General features: G+C 52.2%; 1 protein-coding gene across 1 annotated transcript in view; it reads left to right on the plus strand.

The window, feature by feature from the left end:
- The window catches only part of VWA3A (von Willebrand factor A domain containing 3A), a 50,549-nt gene extending 40,744 nt beyond the window's left edge, over positions 1-9,805 (plus strand). The window contains exons 27-35 of the mRNA XM_079945546.1: positions 401-538; positions 1,463-1,571; positions 4,344-4,488; positions 4,958-5,102; positions 5,518-5,669; positions 6,598-6,721; positions 8,591-8,688; positions 8,877-8,942; positions 9,721-9,805. Coding sequence (XP_079801672.1) covers positions 401-538; positions 1,463-1,571; positions 4,344-4,488; positions 4,958-5,102; positions 5,518-5,669; positions 6,598-6,721; positions 8,591-8,688; positions 8,877-8,928 — 963 coding nt within the window. The 3' untranslated portion in view covers positions 8,929-8,942; positions 9,721-9,805. The remainder of the gene's footprint in view (positions 1-400; positions 539-1,462; positions 1,572-4,343; positions 4,489-4,957; positions 5,103-5,517; positions 5,670-6,597; positions 6,722-8,590; positions 8,689-8,876; positions 8,943-9,720) is intronic.
- Positions 9,806-14,702: the final 4,897 nt, after the last annotated feature.

A 14,702-nucleotide genomic window follows, 5' to 3' on the forward strand; every position in this document is an offset into this window, starting at 1 on the left:
GATGCCATGCTCTGATTGCTTTAAACCGAGCCATTCTTGTATCTCTCATTGCGACAAGGAGCCTGAGACTATCCTCATTGGTTTAGAGTCTAAACTTTAGAACAATCCCATTCAAGTTTCATGGGAGAGGGTTGAAATGGAAATTGGGGAGGCAACAGTATCCACCAGACTAGGGAGTAGTAAGTGCTCAATAAATTTTGTTCCCTGTTCCCCGTATTTCTTGTGCATCTCTCCCCAGCACAGGGGCAGGAAACTGAATGTGATGGAGGCTCAGTGAGGACCTGGGAACCCCACATTTCAAATACAAGACAGATTTCAAACATGAGGTTTTAAAAGATGAGTCAATCATTCCATTAAGCCTGAATTACCCAAGATAATAGTTCTTTCCTTTATTCTAAAGTGGGTAGCAAATTATGGACTAAAAAAACTGAAGATGGAGATCTCCAGATACCTCGGTCCCAAATGCACTCATCAAAAGTCAACACAGACGTCGGCATCAGCCAAATACTGCAGTATCTTCCCCAGCATAGAGATCAACGTAAGTCAAGATTGGTGTTGGTTTTTTTTCTCCCAGCTCCTGTCTCTTCTCAGGCACAAATGGCTGAGTGTGTTGGGGAAAACTCCCCATGAATGTATGCCCCTGGCTTCAATTCCTGCTTCTAAGAACCCCACCCCCCACAGGGGGACTGCGCTCAAGGAATAGGAGATGCAGAATCCTGTTGGAAGAAAAGTCAGCCCCTCAGAGTGCTTGAGACCATGCTCTAGGGTTAGAGGGGCTCAATGGAGGGGGAATTAGAAACAACTGCCGAGAATGCAGGGCAGTGGCTGGAATCCTCACTGATAAGAGCTCTGTACCCTGCCCCTGACGATGGTCCCATCAGGATGGCCGGGAACAGCGGTTATGGCAGGAGGTGAGGGGGTTCTCTATTTTCTCGTTTTGAGGTCATTTTTTTTATTGCTTTGACACTGGAACAGGTACATTTAGTAGAAAATGAAAATCGAATCGTGCTTTTAAAACAGAGACCCCATTTTCTCTCCTTGCCCTCTGATATGACATTGTCAGCTATAAAGCTAAAACTAGCCACCAGAAAAATGTTATGGGAGTTTAATCATGCCGCCCCCCTCCTCCATCGGAGGTCGTCTCTTAGTTTGAAATGCATCGACCTCCCATCCTACCATTAAGGGTTTTCTATTTAAAATTTAGAGATACTATGTTTTTTTCTTATTACAGTGACCGCATGTGCCACAGAAATCGCCATCCCAATTCCCACACACCTTCCGAGAACTGTGCATTTGATAGTTCAATAAAAGGGAAAAGCTTTTAAACGAACAGACAAAAATGTATGCTTCACAATGTTTTGAAAATTGTGAACCACGGTAGACTAAACTATTTTCGGGGGTAATGGGGAGATGAAGAAATAGCTGACGGGGTTGGAATTTCCCTTTGCTTGCCGTAATCCAGGGGATGGTGAGACACAGTCAGTGTACACCCAGGGAAATCGAAGCGTACATCACACACCTGGAGAAGGTGATGCGGCGCTATGTCCAAAGGCTGCAGTGGCTGCTGTCTGGTGAGCCTGCCTGCTATCCTGGAGGGCGGACGAGCGTGATGGGCAGCGGGAGGGCAACCCCAGGGACCCCAGGGTCAGTCCTTCCCAGACTAGGCACTCACAGACTGTCACCCAGGGGCAACATGACTTCTGGGTTCAGAGGTCAGGCAAGGTGCTGGATGACAGGGCGGTGGAGCATGAGCCAGAGCAGCAGGGAGACCCAGGCCTGGTCAGGCCGCTCTGCAGGCTCGTCTCCCACACCTCGCCTCCTGGGTGTGACTGAAGGGCTGCTGCCCCTCAGGAGCCTCAATTTAGTATTGATTGGGCCCCACAGAACCAGTCCATGAAGGTAGAGATGGGAGGGGCTCCGGACAGGGAAGATGCCCCTGTTCTTCTTTACAGAGAGCACCAAGGCCCCTCTGGGAGAGGTGAATGGCAGGGCTGGCTGAGAGCCAGGCTCACATCCCAGAGGAGGCTGGGCTGGGCATTAGGAGATGGTCTGAAGCATCCAGTCCAAAAGGCCGGGCAGACAGCTAGAACTGAACCGGAGGCTCAGTTCAGGCTTTGGGGCCTGGAGGGTTCCTGGGACGATAGAGGAAGGATCCCAGGGTGGGCCACTCAGGTGCCTGCCCAAATTCATTAAGTCCAGTCCTCTGCAGTAGAACCTGGTATAAACAGTCCTTGGGCTGACTGCTGCTTTCCAAAGCCTCTGGAGCGGGCAGCAAGCTCGGGTGCAGCTGTCAGGTCAGAGGCTGAGGCGGGGCGACGAGGTCGTGTGCGTATTCCCAACGCACACTTCCCGCCGGGGAGCGTGTGAAGGGCAGCCGTGCAGCCGCTTCTTGTGTGGTATGAGTCGCGCCCCCACCTCACATACAGCTACACACTCAACACCATCTAACGCCTCCGAACGTACCCAGGGGATGCTGCGCTGAGCCACTCATTCATTATTCAACGAATAAGTGTTGTTCTCCCGCTCCGTGCTGGGGAGGTGGTAGGGGAAACACTTCACAGGTTCCCTGAGCTCATGGTCTAGGGGAGACAGTTGTTACCCAAAAAGCAGGGTGACAGGTGTAAGGAGGAGACAGGCATGGTGCAGTGAGAGAGGGACAGGGGGCCTGCACAGAGAGATCACGGAGGGCTTCCCCGAGGAGGTGACATTTGAGCTGAGATCTGAAGAATGACTAGATGTCACCTGAGGAAAGAGAGGGAAGACTCTCAGGGCATGACTGAGGTGCTCAGCGGGGGAGGAGGCTGAGTACAAAGACTGAAGGAAGCAGGGTGGCTGAGATTAAAGGGTGCCACCACTCCAGGGAGATGAGGCCGTGGCCCAGACTTTATCCTAAGAGCAATGGGAAGCCACTAAAAGATTTTAAATAAGGGGAAAGTGATGAAGTTAGCATCGGCAACAATCCCTCTGGTTGCTGCGTGCAGTATAAATTGCTGAGGGGACGGAGTGCAATCAGGGGAACCTAGTAGGAATCCAGGGGAAAGATTAGGATAGCTGGGAAGGGAAGTGATGATGGAGACGGACAAAAAAAGCAGAGTTAGGGAGGCGATAACGGCGGGGCTCGGTGGCTTGCAGGGTGTTTCCGCTGTCTGGTTCCCAAGATGGATCAGCTGGCCTTCTGTGGTGGGAGGCCCGTCGACCAGCTGGCTGGCTGTCCCCGCGGAACGTCCCACACACCTCAGGATGGCTCCCCTCATGTCCTCATGTTGCCATGAGCATTGCCAGAGAACAGCCCAGATGAGTCCTGGAAGATTCCTGGGCAGTGGGTCCAACCAACTCAGGCTACCTTTTCCTGGAGACCAGTGGACCCTTTTTGCAGCAGTTTTCCATTTTTTCTACTCCTGCCTCCAGTGAGGTCTGAGGTGTGATTCGGGAATGCTGGACATGCCATCTTCTTCTCTTTGGCTTCCCCCGTGTTACCTCCGTTTAGCCTTGGGGCACCAGAAGGGCTGGGGTTAGCGGTTGCCTTCAAGTGTGGATCAGAGGACCTGGATGTGAATCTCGGCTTCGCTGCCAGGCTGTGTGACCTTGGGCAAGTCACTGGCCCTCTCTGTTTCCCCTTGGGATAAATCCCAAATCCTTTAACAACCTCTCCAGCTTTCTCTCTGTCCCTCAAGCATGACATGCTCCTCTCTCCCACTCAGAGCCTTTCACAGTCTGTTCTCCCCGCACACACCCCCTCTCATCCTTCAGCCATAGCTTGTCTGCTCCCCACCCCACATCCATCAAATTCAGATTCTCCCAAGTAGGTACTCCTTAACTTTGTGTCATAACCCTCAGCAGAGTGGTAGCTGTTGGTATAACATCCGTCTTCCCTGCCTCACTGGCAGCTCCGTGAGGGCAGGGACACTCTCTCATCTCCACTGCACTTTGCTCAGTGCCGGGCACACAGTGCACGCTCACTTGATTTCTGTCAGCCAATCTACAGACTCCATGCTCTGTAACATCATTTCCAGCCCCAAACAATACTGTGACACCGCTTAACCCAATCACTAACTTTAGGGGTGAGGAAACTCAAGCCCAGGGAAGTTATAATCATTTGGGCAAGTCATCCGAGGCAAAGCCATAGCAGAAACCTCGACCTCCGAAAGCCCAGTCCACGCACCAGCTCTGCCCTTGGACAATGACTCCTCTAGCAACACCACAGAGGCCATCTCCCAGTGGGTTCACATCTGATCCGTGATCACTCAGGCAACGGGTGTGGCAAGACCTTGGATTTTATAGCTGCAGTGAGGAGAGCCACCCTCACTCCTCCCCTGCCTCTGCCTCCACCCGCCTCCGAGCAGGAAGCCGCCGACTCTTTGGTGCCATTTTGGAGAGCAAAGTGTGCATCCTGCTGGACACGTCGGGATCCATGGGCCCCTACCTGCAGCAGGTGAAGACAGAGCTCGCTCTGCTGATCTGGGAACAGCTGCGGAAGCACTGTGACAGGTAAGAGGCAAGGGTGCTGGTGCGCGGGGGTCAGGAGATCCAAAGGATGGCTCCTGAGGTTCCCCTGGCCAAGGTCACTCCCTCCTCAACACTTATAGAGCACTTTCCCTGTGCCAAGCGCTTTACATGCGTGATGTCATTCAGTCTGCACAACGGTCTTATTATTATCCCCATTCTTCAGCAAAGGAAACAAGGGCTTAGAGAGGTTAAATCATTTGCCCAAGATTGCATAACCAGTAAGTGGCTGAAGTGGGATTTAAATCTATTTCTGTCTGCACCCAGAATCTTCACTGTGTATGTTCTCATCCTCAGGTGGTCCACAGGGGGCCCAGGGCTTGCTGTAGGGTCTTCAGGGATAGGTGTGAGTCCTCACGGAGGTTACTTCCCCTGAGGTCAGTATAGACGGGTGCGTTCTAACCAATCTCTTTCACCTCCTCTCCGGCCCCCACCTCTTCTCCGCTCTCCACAGTTTTAACCTGCTCAGCTTTGCAGAGGGCCTACAGCCGTGGCAGGACACTCTGGTGGGGACCACAGACGCAGCCTGTCACGAGGCTGTGAAGTGGGTGACCAACCTGCATGCTCAGGGGAGCACCTCAGTCTTGCAAGCATTGCTGGCAAGTTCCACCACCAAGCCTGACCCAGTGGCAAAGCAGAAATACCATCGCCCCTATCCTGACATTGCGCCATGCTTTGCAGTTTACAAAGAGCACTTTAGAATTTACTGTTAAATCATTTCATCTTCCCAGCAACCCAGTGAGGATGAGATTCTCGCTGTTCTCACTTTATAGATGAAGGCACAGAGGCCCAGAGAGGTTAAGTGACTTGCTTGGGGTTAACCAGCTAGGAAGTGGGCTGAGCTCTTTCTCCTAAACCTCAGCAGCTTCCTGGTCTGTCAAAGGCTGAAAGAGGAGGCTCTCAGTCTTAATGACAAGTCGGTGAGATCCAACCAGACTTGGGGACAGCAGGCCAGTGGTTTCTGAGTCCCGGTTGGCCCCTCTTCTGAGCCAGACAACCTACATGCTCTCTCAGAAAGCTTTCAGTTTTCCTGATGTGGAAGGACTGTACCTCCTGACGGACGGGAAGCCAGACACAAGCTGCAGCTTTATCCTCAGTGAAGTGCAAAGACTCACGGAGAAGAGAGACGTGAAAGTGCACACCGTCTCCCTGAACTGCTCAGACAGGTGGGCGGTCAGGAGCTGTATCCCTTCCCCACGGCCGCGTGTCTGAGGGGCAAGGCTCATCCTCACCTAATCCAGGGACTCACGTTATACGCTGAGCTCTCCTGGGCCCAAGTCCTGTGTGTGAGCAGTTAGGAGGCCCTGGGCAGGCATTGCACCAGAGAGAGCCCCTCTGTGCCCCTGCCCACCCGTCAGCATCCTGACTTTCTCCAGCGTGGAAATGGATTTGCACCGATTCCCACAGTCACACGCTGTGTTCTCCCGTTTCATCTTCCTTCGGGGCACATTTGTGAATATTTAGGGGGAAAAAGTTTAAAGTAGCTATGTTTTTGGGGGGTTTTTTTTGCGTTACACGGGCCTCTCACTGCCGTGGCCTCTACCGTTGCGGAGCACAGGCTCCAGACGCGGAGGCCCAGCGGCCATGGCTCACGGGCCCAGCTGCTCCGCGGCACGTGGGATCTTCCTGGACCGGGGCATGAACCCATGTCCCCTGCATCGGCAGGCGGACTCTCAACCACTGCACCACCAGGGAAGCCCACTATGGTTATAGAAGAACATGTGTTAGACAGGAGAGATTCAGCTCCTTCAGAACATTCATATTTAATCTCTCTGTCTAAACCGTGAGCTCCGTAAAGGTCACACTGTGTCCCTGCCAGGCCAGACACATAGTAGGCACTGGATAGATGTCCAGTTAAGGAATGGGGCCCCGTGCTTTGAGGGTGACCCTCATACGGTGAATCCACTTCACACAGCAGTAGCCACTGCCACCCAAATACCAGCTGGGAGAGTGGCTTGGTGATGCTGACACAGTCTCAGTGGCACAGACCTCAAGGTCCAAGACCCCTTACCCCACTCATGTGACTTCCCCAGGGGCTGGGGGCTCACAGAGACCTCGGTGGGCCTGGCCCCAGCCCTCTGTTCCTCCCCGCAGGACAGCGGTTAACTTCTTGAGAGATCTGGCCTCTCTTACTGGGGGCCGCTATCACTGCCCTGTCGGTGAGGACTCGCTCTTAAAAATGCAGGGCCTGCTGACCAGGGGCTTCATCAAAGAGAGGGTAGGTTGTGGAGCTACTGGGTGAGTTCTGTTGAAATAGCTCAACAAAATGTCAACAGGCGTGGCTTTTTCCTCCTGATTGATAAGATCTCTGCTTCTCTTGTAAAACAAAGTATTGACTAAAAAAGGTTGTGTTTCCCTGCTGCTCTCCTTTTAGGCTGCCTCCCCTCCAGGTTGGGAAAGAAGCAGGGTTAGGGGCATTATTTAATAGTAGAACAGTTCACATTCACTGAGCACTGCCTACATGCTACAGGTTTGTTGCATTATGTAAATTACCTCTTTTAAGCCTTCCAACCATTATTATACCCATTTAATAGACGAAAGAACAGGCTCAGCCAGGTTTCGGAATACACCTAAAGTCAGAGTAAATGGTAAAGCCAGAGCCCAGACACCCATGCTCCTAAGTTCTGTGCTTTAATTCCTGCATATTTCTGTCTTCCCGCCTTAAATTCATTGAAGCGCAGATATTCAAATGATCTGTTAAAAAATAAATACGGTAAAGTCATAGGTTTTTTTTCTTTTTGTGGTACGCGAGCCTCTCACCGTTGTGGCCTCTCCCATTGCGGAGCACAGGCTCCGGACATGCAGGCTCAGCGGCCATGGCTCACGGGCCCAGCCGGTTCGCGGCATGTGGGATCTTCCCGGACCAGGGCATGAACGCGTGTCCCCTGCATCAGCAGGCGGACTCTCAACCACTGCGCCACCAGGGAAGACCAGTCATAGGTTTTATAATGCCTGCAGGATAAGATCTTACAATCTGATAGAAAAATTATGTACATATTCATACCTTCTAGGAATGTGCTGCTGTGAATTACAACATTTCCAGGCCAGCAAATCATCCAGTAAGACAACCAACCAGAATTCCAGATTTTTTTTGGCGGGGAGGAATTAAAGTTTACAGAACATTGCATAATTTTTGAAGTCAATGCTTTGCATGATTTCTTTGAGTAACGTTTTAGGGGCAAATATTACAAATAATACAGAGATCAGAATAAGTAAAAGTAATGAATATTCACCCATATCCTTATTACACAGGAAAACAAACGACGATATTGGGAAGGTTCTCGTTTCATACCTTTTATCAAATCAGATTCTTTGAATAGTTTCTGGGTGCAGAGTGGGATGTTTGCCACTACTGCTCCCAGGGAGAAGGAACAGTTTCATCTCTTTCTTATATTCTCTTGCTAATTGTGAGAACTTGTACTTTTTTTTTTTTTTTTGCGGTACGCGGGCCTCTCACTGTTGTGGCTTCTCCAGTTGCGGAGCACAGGCTCCAGACGCACAGGCTCAGCGGCCATGGCTCATGGGCCCAGCGGCTCCGCGGCATGTGGGATCTTCCCGGACCGGGGCATGAACCCGCGTCCCCTGCATCGGCAGGCGGACTCTCAACCACTGTGCCACCAGGGAAGCCCCAGAACTTGTACTTTTAAGGCTAGGCTCTAGAATTTCATTAGTTGACATAAGAAAAAGGCATATCTGTGGAGCTGTTTTACTAGAAGAAATAGAGAAGGGACTGGATAGGTTTTACTGATTAACAGTGAGATAAGGTGTATATACTACTTCTGTTCTACTGGGCAGAGCTGTGCTGACTTCAGTGAAGTCCTTAGACCCTTTTAGTTTCCACCATCCCCTTCCTACACTGACTCTCAGACATCTAACTGCAAAGTGTCCTCTTTGCAGAATGACTGCCTTGACAGGTGGTGAGCTCCCTGTCCCTGGAAGCATGCACGCTGAGGCCCACAAGATTTCCTGCACTGGGAGGAAGGCTGCTTTGAGTTCACTCTAAAACTTTTCTCCTGAGATTTTGGATTTTCAGGTCCCACCCAGTCATTTAATGGATCTAATTTCATACACATTTCCCCTTTTCAAGGACCCCATGCTGCCACTATTTGAAGGAGATGATTTAAGGAGATTGGCCCAGGAGATCACCAAGGCCAGAAGCTTCCTCTGGCAGGCCCAGTCCTTCAGGTGTGCCCTTCAAGCAGCCCCTCCCACCTGCCTCGTGGCTCCAGCCCACCCAGACCCTGGGCCCCCCTCAGGTCAGTGCCCACTCGGTCATGACACCTTTGCTCCAAGAGCTCCTGCCCTGCTTCTCCCTGCCAGGCCCAGAAATTTGGGCATCGAGGGTCCGTCTTTCTTCATCTCCTGTTCACTAGGTCCCAACTCCAGAAGAAAAACAACACAGAACCGAAGGTCGCTCCGTTTTAGAAAAGTGTTCTCAGGTAAGGGGAGGGGATGAACTCATCAACTTTTGAGCACCTGTCAAGGACCAGGCAGCATGCTCTATTTTGTGGACAGCAGTGACTATGGGCAAGGATCAGAAACAATGATTCCTCTAAATAGAAAAGCCATCCTACAAAGAACCACTCAGCAAATGTTGGCCCAGAGGGAAAGGTGCCCTAGAAAGCTGTAACCCACAGATCAGCATGATTCCAGGCACCAGGACTCCCTGGAAGCCGAGAGAGGAAAGCTCTCTATCCCTGGGTCCACCCCGATGTTCCCGCATTGTCCCCAACACACCCTACCCTCCAGTCACAAGATTGTCACTTGCTGGAAGTCCTGCACTGAGCCCCCTGCTTGGAACATCCTTCTGCCACCCTCTGCCTGGTGACTGCTTCTCGTCCATGAAGACACAGTGCAAGTGGCATCAACTCCACTGTGAAGATGCCCCTGGGACCCATCAAGAGCGGGGAGATTCCAGTCTTCCCCCGTAGCATCCTGACCACGCATCCCTCTTTATAGAGGTGACACTTAACTACACTTAGCACTCCACATTATGCTTCCTTCTCCCTTGTCTCTTCTCCTTGACCGTGAGCTCCCTCAGGATGAGGCTGGTGTCCTAACCATCTCTGGGTCCCAAGAATCTGCCACGTGGCAGACACATAGTAAACAGTGAGCATGAAGCTTAGCTGTGAGAGCCCAGCTCTGGAGACCAGCCAGATAAGATTGTTTCTGCCTCAGTCCTCTTGTTCTGTGCTTCCCCACCACCCTGATCCACAGGTGCGACGCAGACTCACCATCAGCCCCTCTTGGAGGAAGAAGAAACAAGTGAGCCTCACCACCACCCACCGCCCCTGCTCATCCGAACTGAACTGAAGTCTGCTCTGGAGCCCAGTCCAGAGCAAATGCTCAGCTCAAGCATGTGAAAATCGGGCTGGAGCTGCTGGGCCAGCCCTACTGTATACATATGAAATGACTGTGTCATGTGTTATGTCAGCTGGGGTCATTTCTAAGACAGGAAAAATTGCTTTTATTTAATTAATAGGATCAAAGTTACTTTTAAATGGATGTGATCATTGGTGTGTGTGTGTCTCTGTGTAAATTTTTGGTGTGATAAAACTTTATTAAAAGACTCGTATCTAGATATACGAAGAACTCCGAATCAATAAGAAAATGATAAACATCCTATTTTTAAAAATGGACCAAAGGCTCAGACAGGTATAAATGAACAAGAGGTGTATGAAAATAGGCGCTCAACAGCCTTACCCATCAGTGAAATGCTAATTAAAACTACAGTGAGAACCACTACACACCCACCAGAGCGGCTAAAAATAAAGACTGGCAATACGAAGATAGGCAGCAGCTGGAACCCTCACGCGTTGCTGGAGTGGAGGGTGGAGCGGTGTAACTTGGTGCCTCCACGCTGGAAAACCGTCTGCCAATTTTCACCGAAGTAGAACGTGTGACTTCTCTCTGCCAGCAATTCCACTCCAAGAGGAATGAGCACCCACGTTCGACAAAAGACATACACAGGAATGTTTACAGCAACTTTATTCGTAAGAGTCAGAAAATGGAAACTACTTAAATGCCCATCAGTGGTAGAATGGACAAATAAATTGTGATACATCTGTGCAGTGGAATACTACGCATCAATTTAAAAGAATGAACTACAGCTATATTCAACAAGCTGCATCAATTTTATGAGGAATATTGGGCAGAAGAAACCAGACACAAAAGAGCACATACAGTATAATTCCAGTTATATGGGTTCAAGAATAGGCAAAACTATTGTTGGTGACAGAAGTCAGAAGGGTGATTACCTTGTGTGTTGGGGCCACTACGGGGCTATATCTTGATCTGGCGGTGGTTACACTGGTATATACACAAGTAAAAATTCATCAGATTGTTTAAAAACACAGTTTACTGAGACTTGACAAGCCATGGCTTTGGCCAGGCTCTGTACTGGCCCAGGGAGACAGCAGTGACCACAGCCCCTTCCACAGTGGGTCTCAGTCTGGTCACTGTCTTGGACAGCTGCCCTCTGCATCATCTCTATCCACGCCTGTGGTCGCTGCAGTACGTCACTCAGGCTGTCATAACAAAGTACCACAGACTGAGTGGCCAAAATAACACAAGTGTATTGTCTCCAGCTCTGGAGGCTGGAAGTCCGAGATCAAGGTACAGACAGGCCCATGCTCCGTCTGAAGGCACCGGGAAAGGTCCGTTCCAGGCCTCTCTCCTGGCTTCTAGCAGCTCCTTGCTTCTGGCAGCATAACTCCAATCTTCCCGTGATGCTCTCCTTGTGCACATGTCTGTGTCCAAATTTCCCCTTTTTATAAGGATGCCAGTCATACTGGATTAGGGCTCTACTCTGGTATGACCTTATCTTTAATTACATCTGCAACGACTCTATTCCCAGCTAAGGTCGCATGCTGAGGTACTGGGGCTTAGGACTTCAACATATGAACTTGAGGGGGCACAATTCAGCTATAACACTTGTGTTGTAAACTATGCTTCTCCTAATTAGATGACACCAGCCAGATGACTCTTGGGCCTGGGGAACAAGAGTTCACCAGCCCTGCTGGTGGGAGAGGAAGAGGCTGGTCTTTGTGAATGGAAGGACAGACCAGAGACGTGGTTTGCAAAGCAGCGAATCACAGGTACTGGGTTTGAATCCCAACCTCCTCTCATATAACGATGATAACAGCTACCGTTGGTTGAGCACCAACTGGGCAGGCATAATACTCAGCATTCTGCATATGGTACCTTGTGAGCCACAAGGCTTGCAACATCACAACTGTAAAGTACACACCAGTTCCTGTTAATGGATGAGGAAACCAAGCCTTGTAGCTGCCCAAGACATGCAACAAGAAAGTGGCAGGGCCGAGATTTAAACCCAGGGCTGACCCCACGGCCTTTTCCCACTACACTCTGAGCCCCTTTTTATCTCTCTGAACCTGCTTCACTGTCTCTAAAATTGGGCTAAAACAGAGTTGTGAGGATTAAGCAAGATACCTTACCACCTGGCACATCGCATGTGCTGGCTGACGTTTTTCTCTTCCCCGCACCCACCTATGTCCACAGAGGAGGTTCATTTCGGTGAAGCCTTTCCAGTAGCCCTCTTCAAACCGAAGTAACCAGCCCTTGGTGCTCTGCAGCTGTGCCCACTGTTGGGCATATGCCTGCCCTCTGCCACTGGCACTTGCAAATGAATTTTCCAGGGATGGTGCGATCCATCTGGGTCCCCAGTGCAAGGGAAAGGACAGCACTGAAGAATCCCCTATTAAATGTGGAATGATGGCATTGGAGAATGGCTAACCCAGAGGTGGGTGGAAGGATGTAAGAAAGGAAGGGTAGATAGATGGGTGGAAGGCGGGACAGAAAGATATGAAATGAACTGGATGGATGGAAGACTTGATGGATAGATAGGTGGAAAGACAGAATAACGGGTGAATAGATGAATGGATGAATGGATAAAAACATAGTTTAAAATTGGTAGAAGGATGGATGAATAGACAAAGAGATGGATGGAAGAATAGGTGGGATAATGAATAGATGAAAGAGAGGAAGGAGGGAGGGGAGGAGGGCAGGAGGAAAGAAGGCAAGAGGCAGGCTGAACAGACGGGACCACGTGGGAGGGGACATGGATGGGTAGGTGGGTGGAGAAAGAAACACCGTTTCTTGGGGTTCTAGGCCGTCTATGCGGGCAGGACCCGGACCAGCACGCAGGACCTTCGCGCCCTTTCCCCACTAGCATCGTGGCCCATTTCACCCTTCGACCGGCCTCAGTTTCCCCTCTGGGAGAGCGTGCGTGTCCCCGCCTTAGAGACGACGGTTGCGGCGGAGGGGGTAGTGGGTGCAGCCGGGACGCAGGAAACCGGCGCGGGGCGGGCGCGGGGCGGTGCCAGGAGCCCCGGTCGGCCCCGCCCCGAGGAGGGGGGCAGCCCCGTAGCGCCGGGCTCTGCGCGGAGACTGACTGGCGCGGGGTTGCAGCCGGGATCGCGTAGCGCCGCGGGAGCCGGGCCGGGTGAGCGCAGCCAGGGCGTGAGGCTAGGGACGCGGGGCGGGGGGCGCACGCGGCAGCAGGGAGGACCCGCCCCCGAGCTGCCAGGCGGCCACTCTCAGCTTGGGGGTCCGCTCCTGCCGCTCCATCGAGGGGAGCGCGCCCGCGCCCGGAGGGATCCCCGACCATCTTCCACAGATTCTGTTCACCCAACCCCGCTTTGGGTCCCCAGCGACCTGGATCCAGGGCCAGCCATTCACTGAGACTCCATCAGAGTTCGCAAATGTTCTCTGAGCCTCAGTTTCCCTCCCCGGATGATGGGAACAGTAGCCCCCGCTGCACAGGACCGCCAGGAGGATTAAATGTGGCAGTGCCAGGGGGGTCAGCCGGGTGCTTGGCCCTAGGCTCCCTCCTGCAGAACAGTCCTGAGTGGCTTCATTCACTCAGCGGCTGTTTACTGACGGCCTGCTTTGTGCCAGGGTGCCACGCACCCTACAGTGATCCAAGCCTTCTTGGAGCGTGCATGCCAGTGGTCTGTGAGGACGCTGCCATCTGTGAGAGTTATGGGGGTTCAGTTGACAGACGTGGATACTGAGGTGCACTGAGGTTATAAGGACCTTGCCCAAGGGCACACCCAGCAAATGGGACCTGAGGCAGGGTCCCAGCCTTTGTCGCTGGAAGCAGCCCCAGAGGCTAGAAAGACAGTTCTGGGGCCACAAACCCTTCCCCAGGACAGAGTCCCCTGGGCCTGGGTAGAGGAGGGCTCCACTCTGTGGTTGTATTCCCCCCTCCCAGTGGAGGAATTAGACCCATCCCCTGTGACGACTAACATCTGGGGTGTCTCCCCTCCCTGTCACACCCGTGAGTGTCAGTGCTTGTATGGGGCATGACTATATCCCTCACTCAGAACTTCGGAGAGCAGGGCAGTGACAGAGGAGACTAGAAGGTGCTGTATAGCTGTCGCGGCCCCTGCCCCGTGACCACCACCAGCAACACCTGTGGGGCTCGTTACTCAGTCATTCGGTCACCCAGTTGCACCTGTTCTTTTTTTACAGCCACTGTGTGCCACGCAGGGCAGAGTTTACCTCTCTCTGTATCCACGGGGCCTGGCGCACGGCAGGCTGACAGTACACAGTTGCTGCTGTCATTAATGATGATGATGGTGATCCGGCCTCTGGGCCAGCCTCATCCTCGGGTGGAGCAGGAAGTGGGAGGCTGGGGGTGCGACGATGGTAACAGGGACTGACAGCCTGGCTCGCTTTAAGTCTAGAGTGAGGAGGACGAGATCCTCAGTGCTGGCCCCCGAGACCCACAGAGCTGATCCTGAAGCCCGCAGGGGGCTTGGCAGGCCTTGTGGTACCAGCCGTCTGCACTGTGGGGGGACCTGGGAGAACCAGAGGCAGCAGTTGCCAGGGCAGAGGCGGTGCAGCACTTGTGCAAGTTTCCAAGGCCCTCTGGATCCCATGTGGATTCCTCCCTTCTCTCCTTCTCCAGGAAGCCCTCCCCATTTCCCCGTCAGAAAGCAGTCACCCCCCCAGTCAGGTGGGGCTCCCCTTGGCACGATTTGATCTGTCTCCCTCTGGTACTACATGGGAACCGGGATTTTAAGGAACTGGTGGAGAAGTCAGGAATTCTTGGTGTAAATCTCAGCCATGCAGCGTGACTTTGGGCCTTGGTCTCCTGAGCTGTGAAACCCAAGGCCTGGCCGCTTTGTCTCTGACTCTGAGGAAGGCAGCGGCCACCTTGGAAGTTCTCAAGA

Source organism: Stenella coeruleoalba, assembly GCF_951394435.1.
Source record: "Stenella coeruleoalba genome assembly, chromosome: 15".
In the NCBI taxonomy this organism is placed as follows: domain Eukaryota; kingdom Metazoa; phylum Chordata; class Mammalia; order Artiodactyla; family Delphinidae; genus Stenella; species Stenella coeruleoalba.